General features: G+C 43.7%; 1 protein-coding gene across 1 annotated transcript in view; it reads right to left on the minus strand.

Annotated features, from left to right (window-relative positions):
- The window catches only part of CDH19 (cadherin 19), a 181,963-nt gene that overhangs the window by 119,842 nt on the left and 48,332 nt on the right, over positions 1–13,789 (minus strand). The window contains exons 2-3 of the mRNA XM_038746647.1: positions 12,173–12,500; positions 5,183–5,477 (exon numbers count right to left, since the gene is read on the minus strand). Of these exons, the coding sequence (XP_038602575.1) occupies positions 5,183–5,477; positions 12,173–12,367 (490 nt within the window). The 5' untranslated portion in view covers positions 12,368–12,500. The remainder of the gene's footprint in view (positions 1–5,182; positions 5,478–12,172; positions 12,501–13,789) is intronic.

Below are 13,789 nucleotides of genomic sequence, written 5' to 3' on the forward strand. Positions count from 1 at the left end.
TACAATGAAAAGACACCCCTGTGCAGTAATTTATATTTGATAAACTCCAAGCCTCACACTTCACATCAGGACACAGAGGCTGGGCCTAGCCATTGATGCTCTCAACAAGCTTAATTAATGGGGGAAATTTTTCTGCCCCATCCCACCTTCTGCTCTGAATTAGATGTAATAATGATGGTATTTGTTAAGCACTTACTATGTGTCAAGCACTGTTCTAAGCACTGGGATAGATACAAGGTAATCAGGTTGCCCCACTTGGGGCTCACAGTCATAATCCCCATTTTACAGATGAGGTAACTGAGGCCCAGAGAAGTTAAGTGACTTCCCCAAAGTCACACAGCTGACAAGTGGCAGAGATGGGATTAGAACCCACACCCTCTGACTTCCACTTAGCCACACTGCTTCTAATAGATATGCTCCAACCCAATGCCATCTTGGGTCCCTTCAGGTAATTTTTTTTTAAATGGCATTTATTAAGCGCTTACTATGTGCAAAGCACTGTTCTAAGCGCTGGGGAAGTTACAAAGTGATCAGGTTGTCCCACGGGGGGCTCACAGTCTTCATCTCCATTTTACAGATGAGGTAACTGAGGCCCAGAGAAGTTGAGTGACTTGCCCAAAGTCACACAGCTGGTAATTGGCAGAGCTGGGATTTGAACTCATGACATCTGACTCCAAAGCCCGGGCTCTTTCCAACTGAGACACGCTGCTTCTCCGATTCTAACCTAATATTACAAGATCAATCCCTCAAGTTGACAGATGACAATAATATCTGAAATTCACGTGGGATAAAGGGTAGGCTTTCCAGAGCAGCAGGATTTCAGTGTCAGATAAAAGGGAAGAAAAAGGCAGGAAAGGGAGACAAAGAGAGGAAGAGAGCGGAAGAAGACCACTGGCTGTCTCCGTGGATATCAGGCGCTACAATCTATGGGGCATCACATGTGCTAGCAGGCAGGCAGCATAACATGATTCATTCATTCATTCATTCATTCATATTTATTGAGTGCTTACTGTGTGCAGAGCACTGTACTAAGCGCTTGGGAAGTACAAGTTGGCAACTATAGAGATGGTCCCTACCCAACAGTGGGCTCACAGTCTAGAAGAGCACATCACACAATGTGATCACACACAACGTAGATTTGTCCCAGTAGGCCCAGACTTAGAGCATTTCTCCAGTGGGCTCTGACCTCCCAGCTTGCTCCCAGCTCCATTATATTCCCCACCAAATTCCCTCTGAACATGGGTGCATCATCCAAGCTGTGGAACTCAGAGGCAAATGAGGAGAAGGGAAGGAGGTTGGCTGTTTAAAATGAAATGCAGGACATACAGACATAAAGGACATCAGCATCATCAGGGTTTGGGTGACACCATGCGAGGATATGGCTTTCTCATCAGCACTTGAGGAAATCTCACTGCACACAGAGCCAAGAGGAATGGCATAGATCTAAGGTCACACTAGCTGGAGACTTACATCCAGTCACTGAACCTCATAAACCTACCTATCCATACAGAAAGTTTCTCAACATCAGGAGAGCTAAGGAATGCCACAGGATCTAAGGGATTCCACCTAAATCAGCATCACACTTAAGATAGGAAGAGAGGACTCTCTGGGGGTGTGATAGTCGGATTTCACTGCTCTTCATGACTGTCAAGACTCTAGCCAGAGTCCTCCCTGACTGACTACTGAAGACTATCATTAATTACACGCTCCCAAAATCACGGTGAAACTCCAGATCACAGTGACACCAGCAAACATGATTTTTGCTGCATGTCAGAGACAGGAGGAATGCAGAGAGTGATATAAAGACTTTAATAGGGAACTTGGAGATCTTATAAAAGTGCTTGATATTATCAGGAAACCTGGATTCTGGCAAATACCAAAAAGGCTTGACTCTCTCGCTGTGGGCAGGGAATGTGTCTGTTATATTGTTATATTGTATTTTCCCAAGCATTTGTACCACGTGTTTAGAACCATCTTCTGCAAACAGTAAGTGCTCAGTAAATAAGATTGACTGACAGGCTGAATTACTCTCTCAAGAAGTTTCTAAAGGTCTTTGCATTTTTCCACAATGCTATGGCTGACTGTGTCACAACATAAGAGGTCTTGTCAGATCTTTTCTTCATCCTTAGTGAGGTAAAGCCATCCTGTATTGTTAGATTCAGCCCAGTTGAATTTATTCCATTCAACCATACAACAGGGAATCCAGAAGCTGTGCAATACAAGCCTTATTCTCTAGTGGGCTCTTTCAATTTAACAGGCTAAGAAGCAATATAACTTAGTGGAAAGACCATAGGTCTGGAATGCTGGGGACCTGAGTTCTAATGTGGCTCCATCACTTGTCTGCTGTGTAACCTTGGGTAAATCTTAATTTCTTCAAGTACTGATTTTCTCACCAGTACATTTGAATTAAATACCTGTTCTCCCTCTCCCTTAGACTGTTTCAGGCCTGATTAACCAGCCCAGCACTTAGCTTAGTGCTTGACATATCATAAGCATTCCCTCTCATCTCATGAAATCTCTCGCTCCGTTCCTTCTCCCCTCCTTAACTTTCATCTTCAACCGCTCACTCTCCACTGGTACCCCCTTCTCCTCAACACGCTATCCAATCTTGGCTTCACAGACTCCGTCCTCTCCTGGTTCTCCTCTTATCTCTCCAGTCGTTCATTCTCAATCTCTTTTGCAGGCTCCTCCTCCCCCTCCCATCCCCTTACTGTGGTGGTTCCCCAAGGTTCAGTTCTCGGTCCCCTTCTGTTCTCGATCTACACTCACTCCCTTGGTGACCTCATTCGCTCCCACGGCTTCAACTATCATCTCTACGCTGATGACACCCAGATCTACATCTCTGCCCCTGCTCTCTCCCCCTCCCTCCAGGCTCGCATCTCCTCCTACCTTCAGGACATCTCCATCTGGATGTCTGCCCACCATATAAAACTCAACGTGTCCAAGACTGAACTCCTTGTCTTCCCTCCCAAACCCTGCCCTCTCCCTGACTTTCCCATCACTGTTCACAGCACTACCATCCTTCCTGTCTCACAAGCCTGCAACCTTGGCATCATCCTCGACTCTGCTCTCTCATTCACCCCTCACATCCAAGCCGTCACCAAAACCTGCCGGTCTCAGCTCCGCAACATTGCCAAGATCCGCCCTTTCCTCTCCATCCAAACTGCTACCCTGCTCATTCAAGCTCTCATCCTATCCCGTCTGGACTACTGCATCAGTCTTCTCTCTGATCTCCCATCCTCGTGTCTCTCCCCACTTCAATCTACACTTCATGCTGCTGCCCGGATTGTCTTTGTCCAGAAACGCTCTGGGCATGTTACTCCCCTCCTCAAAAATCTCCAGTGGCTACCAATCAATCTGCACATCATCATCATCATCATCAATCGTATTTATTGAGTGCTTACTATGTGCAGAGCACTGTACTAAGCGCTTGGGAAGTACAAATTGGCAACATATAGAGACAGTCCCTACCCAACAGTGGGCTCACAGTCTAAAAGGGGGAGACAGAGAATGAAACCAAACATACTAACAAAATAAAATAAATAGGATAGATATGTACAAGTAAAATAAATAAATAAATAAATAGAGTAATAAATATGTACAAACATATATACATATATACAGGTGCTGTGGGGAAGGGAAGGAGGTAAGATGGGGGGATGGAGAGGGGGACGAGGGGGAGGGGAAGGAAGGGGCTCAGTCTGGGAAGGCCTCCTGGAGGAGGTGAGCTCTCAGCAGGGCCTTGAAGGGAGGAAGAGAGCTAGCTTGGCGGATGGGCAGAGGGAGGGCATTCCAGGCCCGGGGGATGATGTGGGCCGGGGGTCGATGGAGGGACAGGTGAGAACGAGGTACGGTGAGGAGATTAGCGGCGGAGGAGCGGAGGGTGCGGGCTGGGCTGTGGAAGGATCAGGCAGAAACTCCTCACCCTGGGCTTCAAGGCTGTCCATCCCCTCGCCCCCTCCTACCTCACCTCCCTTCTCTCCTTCTCCAGCCCAGCCTGCACCCTCCACTCCTCTGCCGCTAATCTCCTCACTGTGCCTCGTTCTCGCCTGTCCTGCCGTCCTCCCCCTGGCCTGGAATGCCCTCTCTCCACACATCCACCAAGCTAGCTTTCTTCCTCCCTTCAAGGCCCTACTGAGAGCTCACCTCCTCCAGGACGCCTTCCCAGACTGAGCCCCCTCCTTTCTCTCCACCTCCCCTTCCCCCCTACCCTACCTCCTTCCCCTTCCCCACAGCACCTGTATATATGTTTGTACAGATTTATTACTCTATTTATTTTACTTGTACATATTTACTATTCTATTTATTTTATTTTCTTAATATGTTTTGTTCTGTTGTCTGTCTCTCCCTTCTAGACTGTGAACCCGTAGCTGGTAGGGACCATCTCTATATGTTGCCAACTTGAACTTGCCAAGCGCTTAGTACAGTGCTCTGCACACAGTAAGCGCTCAATAAATACAATTGGATGAATGAATGAATGAATGAATGTACTTGAGGAGGAAGGAACTGTGGGTTGCTTATATGCCAGAATATCTTGATGCCAGGTGAGATGAGCTGACATGCTCAAACCATGCATAATCACAATATATATATATTTTCCTTATTATTTTGTAAGAATTGAATAGGCACACCTAGTGTTAGCTGATTGATAAAACGATGAGAAGGTGACTGCTTAAAGCTCCAACATTCCCTCTCTACCCAAGCTATTTTCCCTTCCAAATCTTGCTTGATATTTTGAAATTGACAACATAGTTGAGATCATTGGGCTGATCTATTCTCCCCTAGGGCTGGGTTACAAGTAGGTCTCCATGAATAACTAAATTGCTGAATGACATTTCCGAGTTCAGCGAAAGGTAGCAGATTCATTCATTCATTCAATCTTATTTATTGAGTGCTTACTGTGTGCAGAGCGCTGTACTAAGTGCTTGGGAAGTACAAATCGGTAACATATAGAGACGATCCCTACCCAACAACGGGCTCACAGTCTAGAAAGGGGAGACAGACAACAGAACAAAACAAGTAGACAGGTGTCAATGAGTTTCCAAGGGAATCATGCCTGTTAGATTTAAGGGTCCATTATTCTGCAAACATCCAAGTGAAATGATCACTGTTATTAGGACTATTATCATTCCTTTTGTTATTGTGGTTGTTATTATTGATCAAAACACCTGAAATGTAGTACCTTCAGGAGACATCTCTGGGACGCTGGCCACATAAGGCCCGTCGAGGAACCGTGGTTCGTTATCGTTGATGTCCTGAACCTTGACGATGAATTCGGATTCTGGTTCCACAGCCAGCTTGGTATTTCTGTCTATTACTTGGCCTCTTAGGGTGTAAAAGGATTTCTCTTCTCGATCAAGTTTCTTGGTAAGGAAAATATCGCCGTGTTTCTCATCAATGACAAAAGTGCTTCCTGCTCCATCCCCAGTCAAAATGTACTGGAAGGATCCATCTTTTCTGTCCGAGTCAGACTTCAGCTGTGAAGGAATGATACACAAAGTTAGTTTCCAGATTAGTCAATCACATGTGTTGAGCGCTTGCTATGTGCAGAGCACAAGAGCTTAGTACAGTGCTCTGCACACAGTAAGCGCTCAATAAATATGATTGAAAGATTACAATATGAGTTGGTGGATACATTCCCTGCCCACAACGATCTTACAGTCTAGAGTCCAGATAATAGTGGGGCATCAAAATGAATGTTGGAGGGCAGGGATCATATCTATTTACTCTACGCTACTCTCACAAGTGTTCAGTACAATGTTTAGCACAGAGTAAGATTTCAATAAATTGATTGTACTTTTTGAAGCACTTGGGTTCAGTCGTTTAATCCACCAGTGGAATTTGCTGACCAGCTACTGAGTGGGCAACACTATACTGAGTCTAATGGCACAGTGAATAGAGAACAGGCCTTGGAGTCAGATGGTCATGAGTTCTAATCTCCGCTCTGCCACGTATCTGCTGTGTGACCTAGGGCAAGTCACTTCACTTCTCTGGGCCTCAGTTACCTCATCTGTAAGATGGGGATTGACTGTCCCATGAGGGACAACCTGATTACCTTGTATCTACCCCAGAGCTTAGAACAGTGTTTGGCACATAGTAAGTGCTTTAAAATTATAATAATAATAACCCACGAGAATGGGCTTAGTTTTCAGGAGGTTCAATCTTCTAGACTGTGAGATCACTGAGTTCAGGTCCACTAATTCTACTGCTTTCTCTCAAGTGTTTAGTCCAGTGATCTGCATACATTAAGCCTTCAGCACTGTTGGGTAGGGACTGTCTCTATATGTTGCTAACTTGTACTTCCCAAGCGCTTAGCACAGTGCTCTGCACACAGTAAGCGCTCAATAAATACGATTGATTGATTGACTGATTGATTGACACACCTTTTCCACTATCTGAGGACCTTTGGTTAGCTACTGAGTTTTCTCCATTACTGACCACTACCACTATGGCCCAAATGAAACTTAACCTATTCCAAACTTCCAGCGTAAACAATGTTTCTGAAATAGGTAGTACTGATATAGCATCTGGCGATAAATTCTTGAATTCAAACCATCACACCTTCTCAGTATATTAAAATGCAGAGGCAGTCAATGAACGATATTCACACTTACCAATTAAGATAATTTAGATGAATCAAATGTACCTTTTCATTTAGTAGAGACTACATTCATTCATTCTTTCATTCAATCATATTTATTGAGCGCTTACTGTGTGCAGAGCACTGTACTAAGTGCTTGGGAAGTACAAGTTGGCAACATATAGAGATGGTCTCTACCCAACAGCTAATTGTCATGAGCTATATTTTTCAGTTGCAAAACATGAAATACTACGTAGAAAACAGCTAAGGAGTGAGGATCCAGAGATAGCATGTAGTAATGAAGAGAAGCAGTCTCTACATCCTGCATTACACTAGTATTAAACCCTTACTTGAACTGCATTTTGTAAAGAGTTCATTCTGTATTCTGAGGAGAAATGATAGTAATGCACAGTAGAATATTTATTATGCTCTCTTTAGATACTTGCTCAAAACATTCTGTTTTGTGTGTGTGGGGGGGGTTGAAAATAATAAGCATTATTAATTATTGATTATTTTTCTCTGATTCCTGATCTTCACATATCTGATAGGCCTTCCCAGACTGAGCCCCCTCCTTCCTCTCCCCCTTCTCCCCCTCTCCAACCCCCACTTTACTTCCTTCCCTTCCCCACAGCACCTGTATATATGTATATGTGTTTATACGTATTTATTACTCTATTTATTTATTTATTTTACTTGTACATATTCTAGTTATTTTATTTTGTTAATATGTTTTGTTTTGTTCTCTGTCTCCCCCTTCTAGCCTGTGAGCCCACTGTTGGGTAGGCACTGTCTCTATATGTTGCCAACTTGTACTTCCCAAGTGCTTAGTACAGTGCTCTGCACACAGTAAGTGCTCAATAAATATGATTGATTGATTGATTGATTATTAATTATTGATTATTTTTCTCTGATTCCTGATCTTCACATATCTGATAGGCCTTCCCAGACTGAGCCCCCTCCTTCCTCTCCCCCTTCTCCCCCTCTCCATGCCCCCACCTTACCTCCTTCCCTTCCCCACAAGCACCTGTATATATGTATATATGTTTGTACGTATTTATTACTCTATTTATTTATTTATTTTACTTGTACATATTCTATTTATTTTATTTTGTTAATATGTTCTGTTTTGTTCTCTGTCTCCCCCTTCTAGACTGTGAGCCCACTGTTGGGTAGGGACTGTCTCTAAATGTTGGCAACCTGTACTTCCCAAGTGCTTAGTACAGTGCTGTGCACACAGTAAGTGCTCAATAAATACGACTGAATGAATGAATGAATGATAATGTAAACTTTGGGATTTGACACTGACACTGAATGGCACATGAAAACACACATTTCCATCAAAGCACCTTCAGTTTTACTGAAGGTTAAAAGAACAAACACATGGTGTATCTCATCCATTTTATTCATGAGAAGCAGCATGGCTCATTCATTCATTCATTCAATCATATTTATTGAGTGCTTACTGTGTGCAGAGCACTGTACTAAGCGCTTGGGAAGTACAAGTAGGCAACATCTAGAGATGGTCCCTACCCAACAGTGGGCTCACAGCGTAGTTGAAAGAACCTGGGCCTGGGAATCAAAAGGACCTGGGTTCCAATCCTGGCTCCACCACTTGTGGGCTGTGTGACCCTGAGCAAGTCTCTTAACTTCTCTGTGCCTCAGTTACCTCATCAATAAAGAGGGCATTAAATCCGACACTCTCCCACTTAGACCGTGAGCCCGTGTGGGAAGGGGACTGTGGCCAACCTGATGGTCAGAGCCCTAGGTTCTCATCTCAGCATGGCTCAGTGGTAAGAGCCCGGGCTTTGGAGTCAGAGGTCATGGGTTCAAATCCCGGCTCCACCAATTGTCAGCTGTGTGACTTTGGGCAAGTCACTTCACTTCTCTGGGCCTCGGTTCCCTCATCTGTAAAATGGAGATTAAGACTGTGAGCCCCCCCGTGGGACAACCTGATCACTTTGCAACCTCACCAGCGCTCAGAACAGTGCTTTGCACATAGTAAGCGCTTAATAAATGCCATCATCATCATCCATTTTAAGAGAGCGCCATCATGGTGCAGTGGATCACTGACAACAGAAGAGAACATACAGTGGTTGTGGCTAGGACAGACCTGACCCGCAAACTGGACCATGTTGCCGTGAGCCTCTGAGGAAGACTGTCTTTGGATTTAGTTTGACACAATCCCCTGTTGTGACTTCTTTACTTAAAGGCACCAGATGATGTTAGCCTGCTATTCAGAGACAACCACCCAGATGCTGCACTACAGAAGTCAATCACAAATACTGGTTTCAATAGTAATAATAATAATGATGGCATTTATTAAGTGCTTACTATACGCAAAGCACAGTTCTAAGCACTGGGGAGGTTACAAGTTGATCAGGTTGTCCCTCAGGGGGCTCACAGTCAATCCCCATTTTACAGATGAGGTGCTTGAGGCACAGAAAAGTTAAGTGACATGCCCAAAGATGCACAGCTGATAATTTGTGGAGCCAGGATTTGAACCCATGACCTCTGACTCCAAAGCCCGGGCTCTTTCCACTGAGCCATGCTTCTTCAAGGAGTAACAATAACAATGAGGCCTAGTGACAAGAGCACAGACTTGGGAGTCAGAGGATGTGGGTTCTAATCCTGACTCTGACACTTGTCTGCTGTGTGACCACGGGCAAGTCATTTAACTTCTCTGTGCCTCAATTAACTCATCTGCAAAATGGGGATTAAGGCTGTAAGTCGTAGGTGGGACAGGGACTGTGTCCAAACTGATTACCTTGTATGTGCCCCAGAACAGTGTTTGGCACATAGTAAGCACTTTACAAGTAATAATAATTATTATTATATTATAGAGAAGCAGCATGACCTAGTGGATAGAGCATGGTCCTGAGAGTCGGAAGGACCTGTGTTCTAATTCTGGCTCCACCACTTGTCTTTTGTAAGATGTTGGGCAAATCACTTGACTTCTCGATGTCTCAGTTCCTTCATCTGTAAAATGGGGATTAAAACTATGAGTCCCATGTCAGACAGGGACTATATCCAACCTGATTACCTTGTATCTACCCCAGAGCTTAGTACAATTCTCGGCACAGAGTAAGTGCTTGACAACTACCATTAAAAAAAATCAGTTAATAAGAAATATATTCTATTCTACAGTTCTATCACTTGTTCACTGATAACACTGTAGGGACCATCTCTACATGTTGCCAACTTGTATTCCCGAGCGCTTAGTACAGTACTCTGCACACAGTAAGCGCTCAATAAATATGCTTGAATGAATGAATGAATGTTTGAGATGGAAAAGAGCGCAAAAAAGATTACACTTTTTGCCAGCAAGAGGAAAAATCTTCATTCCTTGGGAGCAGAGCTCCTAATTCTCACACTAGTCCAGGCAAACTCTTCCTGTTTTCTGGACTGGATGTGCCTGTCCTTTCTATTGAACTGGGGACACCCTTTCTACCACAGTGACTCTTTAGACAGGCCCATGAAAATGGAGTTAATGAATTTTAAGCCCTTCATCCTCTAGGCCCAATTAATTTTAGTGTCTGTTAATTAGCAGTTAAACTTGTTTTAGTAGATTCTTCTATAGATGGTGTACAAAAGGGGACACTAGATTTACAGATCATGATTACTGTGTTAAAAGAAGACCAAATAATGACAATAAAAATAATAATATAGAGAAATGTTGATTCATAAATGAAATTTCCTTACAAAGAACTTCCTTTTAGAGGGTGAAAACTAATTGTTTTTTTCTATTCAGACTGCCTTGACCTAATAAACCAAAGAGGTTCCTGGTGAGTCTTAGTGGAGGGAGAGTTTAATATTAATCTGCTTCATTCAAAATTAATGAGGGGTAAATCAGCTGCTACTTAGTGTAAATGAAAATTGTGCTCAATTCTGCTTGTAATCGACATTGTTCTTATGGCGGCTGCTTGGATCCAGTGCCCAAACTAATACCTGCAAATTGCCAGATGTGGCTGCCCAAGGCCCATGTGTTCATTCATTCTAGAGATTGAAGTGAAAGAGTAAAGGTCGGCGATGCAAACTCCGGTGGTTTTTTTCCTACCTAGTTAGACTGTGAGCCCCATGTGGGATCTGACTGTCTTGTATCCAGTACTTAGTATACTGCTTGGCACAGAATAAACTTTTTTTTAAAAAAACAGCATTGCTATTGTTATTATTATTATTATTTGTTTATGCAGTTTTTATTTGATGGAAACATTTGAGGTTTGTGGAATCAGGAGTTAGTGTAGCTCAAGCAGGGCTGGTGTTCAGTACAGGGTTTCACTGAGTAAGTGAAGAGGAGATTAAAAACCTCTTGTCCCTCTTTCTTAAACTTTAAGGACCTGATTATCTTGTACTTACTCCAGCACTTAGTATAGTGCTCAAAACATATTGTTTCTTAAATATTATTACTACTCTCAGTTCCCTCACCTGCCAAATGGTGATTCAATATTTGTTCTCCCTTCTACTTAGACTGTGAGCCCCATGTGGGACTTCATTATCCCGTATTTACCCCAGAGTTAAGGACAGTGTTTGGCACATAAGAGCTACCAATTATTTTAAGCCTCTCTGCACAAACCCCGAGCCCCAGGGCAGAGTGCTGGACTGCTAGGTTGCAAAATGACATGCAAAGAGAACACAGCAACACCAACGTGCCCTGAGATCGTCCACAGGAGCTGGTCTCCTTTAACGCAACTTGGTTTCACTCCAACGGGGAGAGTAATGTGAGGTCTGGGACAGCCATAGCTGCTCCACATAGAAGAAGGCTGGATTCCCCACCCACTCTTCCTAATAATAATCATCATGGTGGCATTTTTAAAATGTTTACTATGTACCAGACACCATACTGAGCGCTGGGGTGGTCACAAGCAAATAGGATTGGACACAGTCCCTTCCCCACATGGAGCTCAAAGTCTCAAACCCCATTTTACAGATGAGGCAACCGAGGCCCAGAGAAGTGAAGTGACTTGCTCAAGGTCACAGAGCAGATAAGCGGCAGAGCTGGGATTAGAACCCAAGTGATTCCCAGGCCCATGTTCTATCCACTAGGCCACATGGCTTCTCCCTCTTCCCTTTCCCAAACTGGGCCTTTCTCTTCCCACTCTAGGTTCACTGGGGAGGACACTGGCAGAGATGCAGGAGATGGGGAAGTTGTGTTGCCTAATGGAAAGAGCACAGGATTCTACTGAAAGATGGATTCTAGTCCCGGTTCTATCACTAGTCTGTGTAGGAGAGTTCAGGCCAGCTGGTTACCCTCTCCGGGCCTCAGTTCTCTCATCCATAGAATAGGGATAAGATGGATTGTGCATCTTGTGTGAGACAAGAACCGTGTCCAATCTGAAATCTCCGCAACTACCTCAGTGTTTTGAACACAGTAAGGCCTTAAAAACCACTATAATTACTGATGAGCCCTCCAACCTTTTACCAGGACAAATTAAAGGTTGGCACAGTGTCTAAAAGCTTCCAGCACTTAGCTAACACTTTGTAAAAGCACACTGTTGTATCATCTGAGATCCTGGCTCCTTGGTGACTATTTCAGGTTGAGACCTTTGACCTAAAGTTCCCTTTGCCATGGTAAAATTCCCAGAGCAATACCCGTACCTGACCAATCAGCACTGGATCTGTCACCGGCTGTTCCTCTTGGACATAAAATTGGTTCCACACCCAGCCCCGCTTTGACCTCAAAAGGGATGATGGTGGGTTGTCTCCTGGCCCCCTAGGCTGGGATGAAGCAGGTTGGCAGGGCCAGAGCTGAGTCAGTCCGAGCAGAAAGGGCACAGAGATGTGGCACTGCATGCTGAAGTCTCCTACCAATCCTCTTCAGAAAAAGAAAAAGAACAGCACAGAGGTACACCTTTTCTTTTCTCCACAAGCCCAAGCCCACGTTCACCTGAAACTTCTTTTGTGCCGTAAATCCTTCTTCACATTCCTAAAACACATAAAAAAAAATTTTAGGTGCTGATATGGAGACTCTGTTAATCAGTGGCATTTATTGAACGCTTATTGCCTGCAGATCACTGGGCTATATACTGGAGTACATATACGCTAATGCAGTGTACTCTCATACATATATACTCTCATACAGTAGAGCAGATAAACATGATTCCTGACCCCCAGAGAGTTTGCAGTCAAGCATGGTATCCAGACATTAAAATGAATGAAAGGCAGGGAAAGCAACAGAATATAAGAATATAGGCATAAGGGCTCCAAGAGTGGGGATAGGATGAGCGTCAAAGTGCTTAGATCATGTGGATTTGTGAAACAGAAGGTAAGGGAGGGAGATTCACCCATTCAATTGTATTTATTGAGCACTTACTGTATGCAGAGCACTGCACTAAGCACTTGGGAGATACAATATAACAGGAAGCAGTCACATTCCCTGCCCACTATGAGGGAGATGAGAGATTAGGCAGGGAAAGTCACCTAGAGGAGAAGGAAATTTAGGAGGGCTTTAAAGATGAGGACAACGTTGGTCTGTCTGTTATGTATGGGGAGGGAGTTCCAGGCAGGAGGGAAGGAATGAGCAAGGGGCTGTTGGAAGGGGACATATCTGCGGTTTTTGGAATAACATTAATAAAATGGCAATTTCACCAGAAATACCCAAAGCTCAACTTTCTTTCTGCATAAACTCTGAAATATTCCGCAGAAGAAACAAAAATCAGCCTTCGATGAATTCATCTGCCAAATGATGATGGGTAATTGTATTGTGGAGTCTAGCAATGATTTGATTGGAATAATTACATATTTCTGTTTAGACAAGATTCATCTGTAGCTCAGCAACAGACTTGACTGCAAGTTGAGGTGAATTGCTCGGGCAGCCAGCTGATTGTCACCTGATTGACAGCTGATACCAAGGAATGAATTTATTTTTTGTTCTGCTATCATTTCCTCCCCTTGTCTCAGTAAACCTTACATGAGTCTCTCAAAGCATCACCTCATTCCCATTCCCAGGCAGTATCAATGAGCTTTCCTCTAAATCTGCCTCTTCCAACATTTCCTCCTTTTAATTAAATGGACAAAAGGGTAATTCAGGATGGAAGCCTCAGGGTGTGTGCAGTCAATTTAATTGATGATACAAAATGTTTGCTTTGTAAATGGAGACTCTGTTCTGTATTAGCTGAATCAACGGGACTTCCCATTTCAAGTCAGGTGAAATGTCTGAATGATAAAGAAATTTTAAAGAAATTTCATTTGAGTGAGCATCTGGAATCCTTTTCT

Source organism: Tachyglossus aculeatus, chromosome 5 (genome assembly GCF_015852505.1).
Source record: "Tachyglossus aculeatus isolate mTacAcu1 chromosome 5, mTacAcu1.pri, whole genome shotgun sequence".
In the NCBI taxonomy this organism is placed as follows: Eukaryota; Metazoa; Chordata; class Mammalia; order Monotremata; family Tachyglossidae; genus Tachyglossus; species Tachyglossus aculeatus.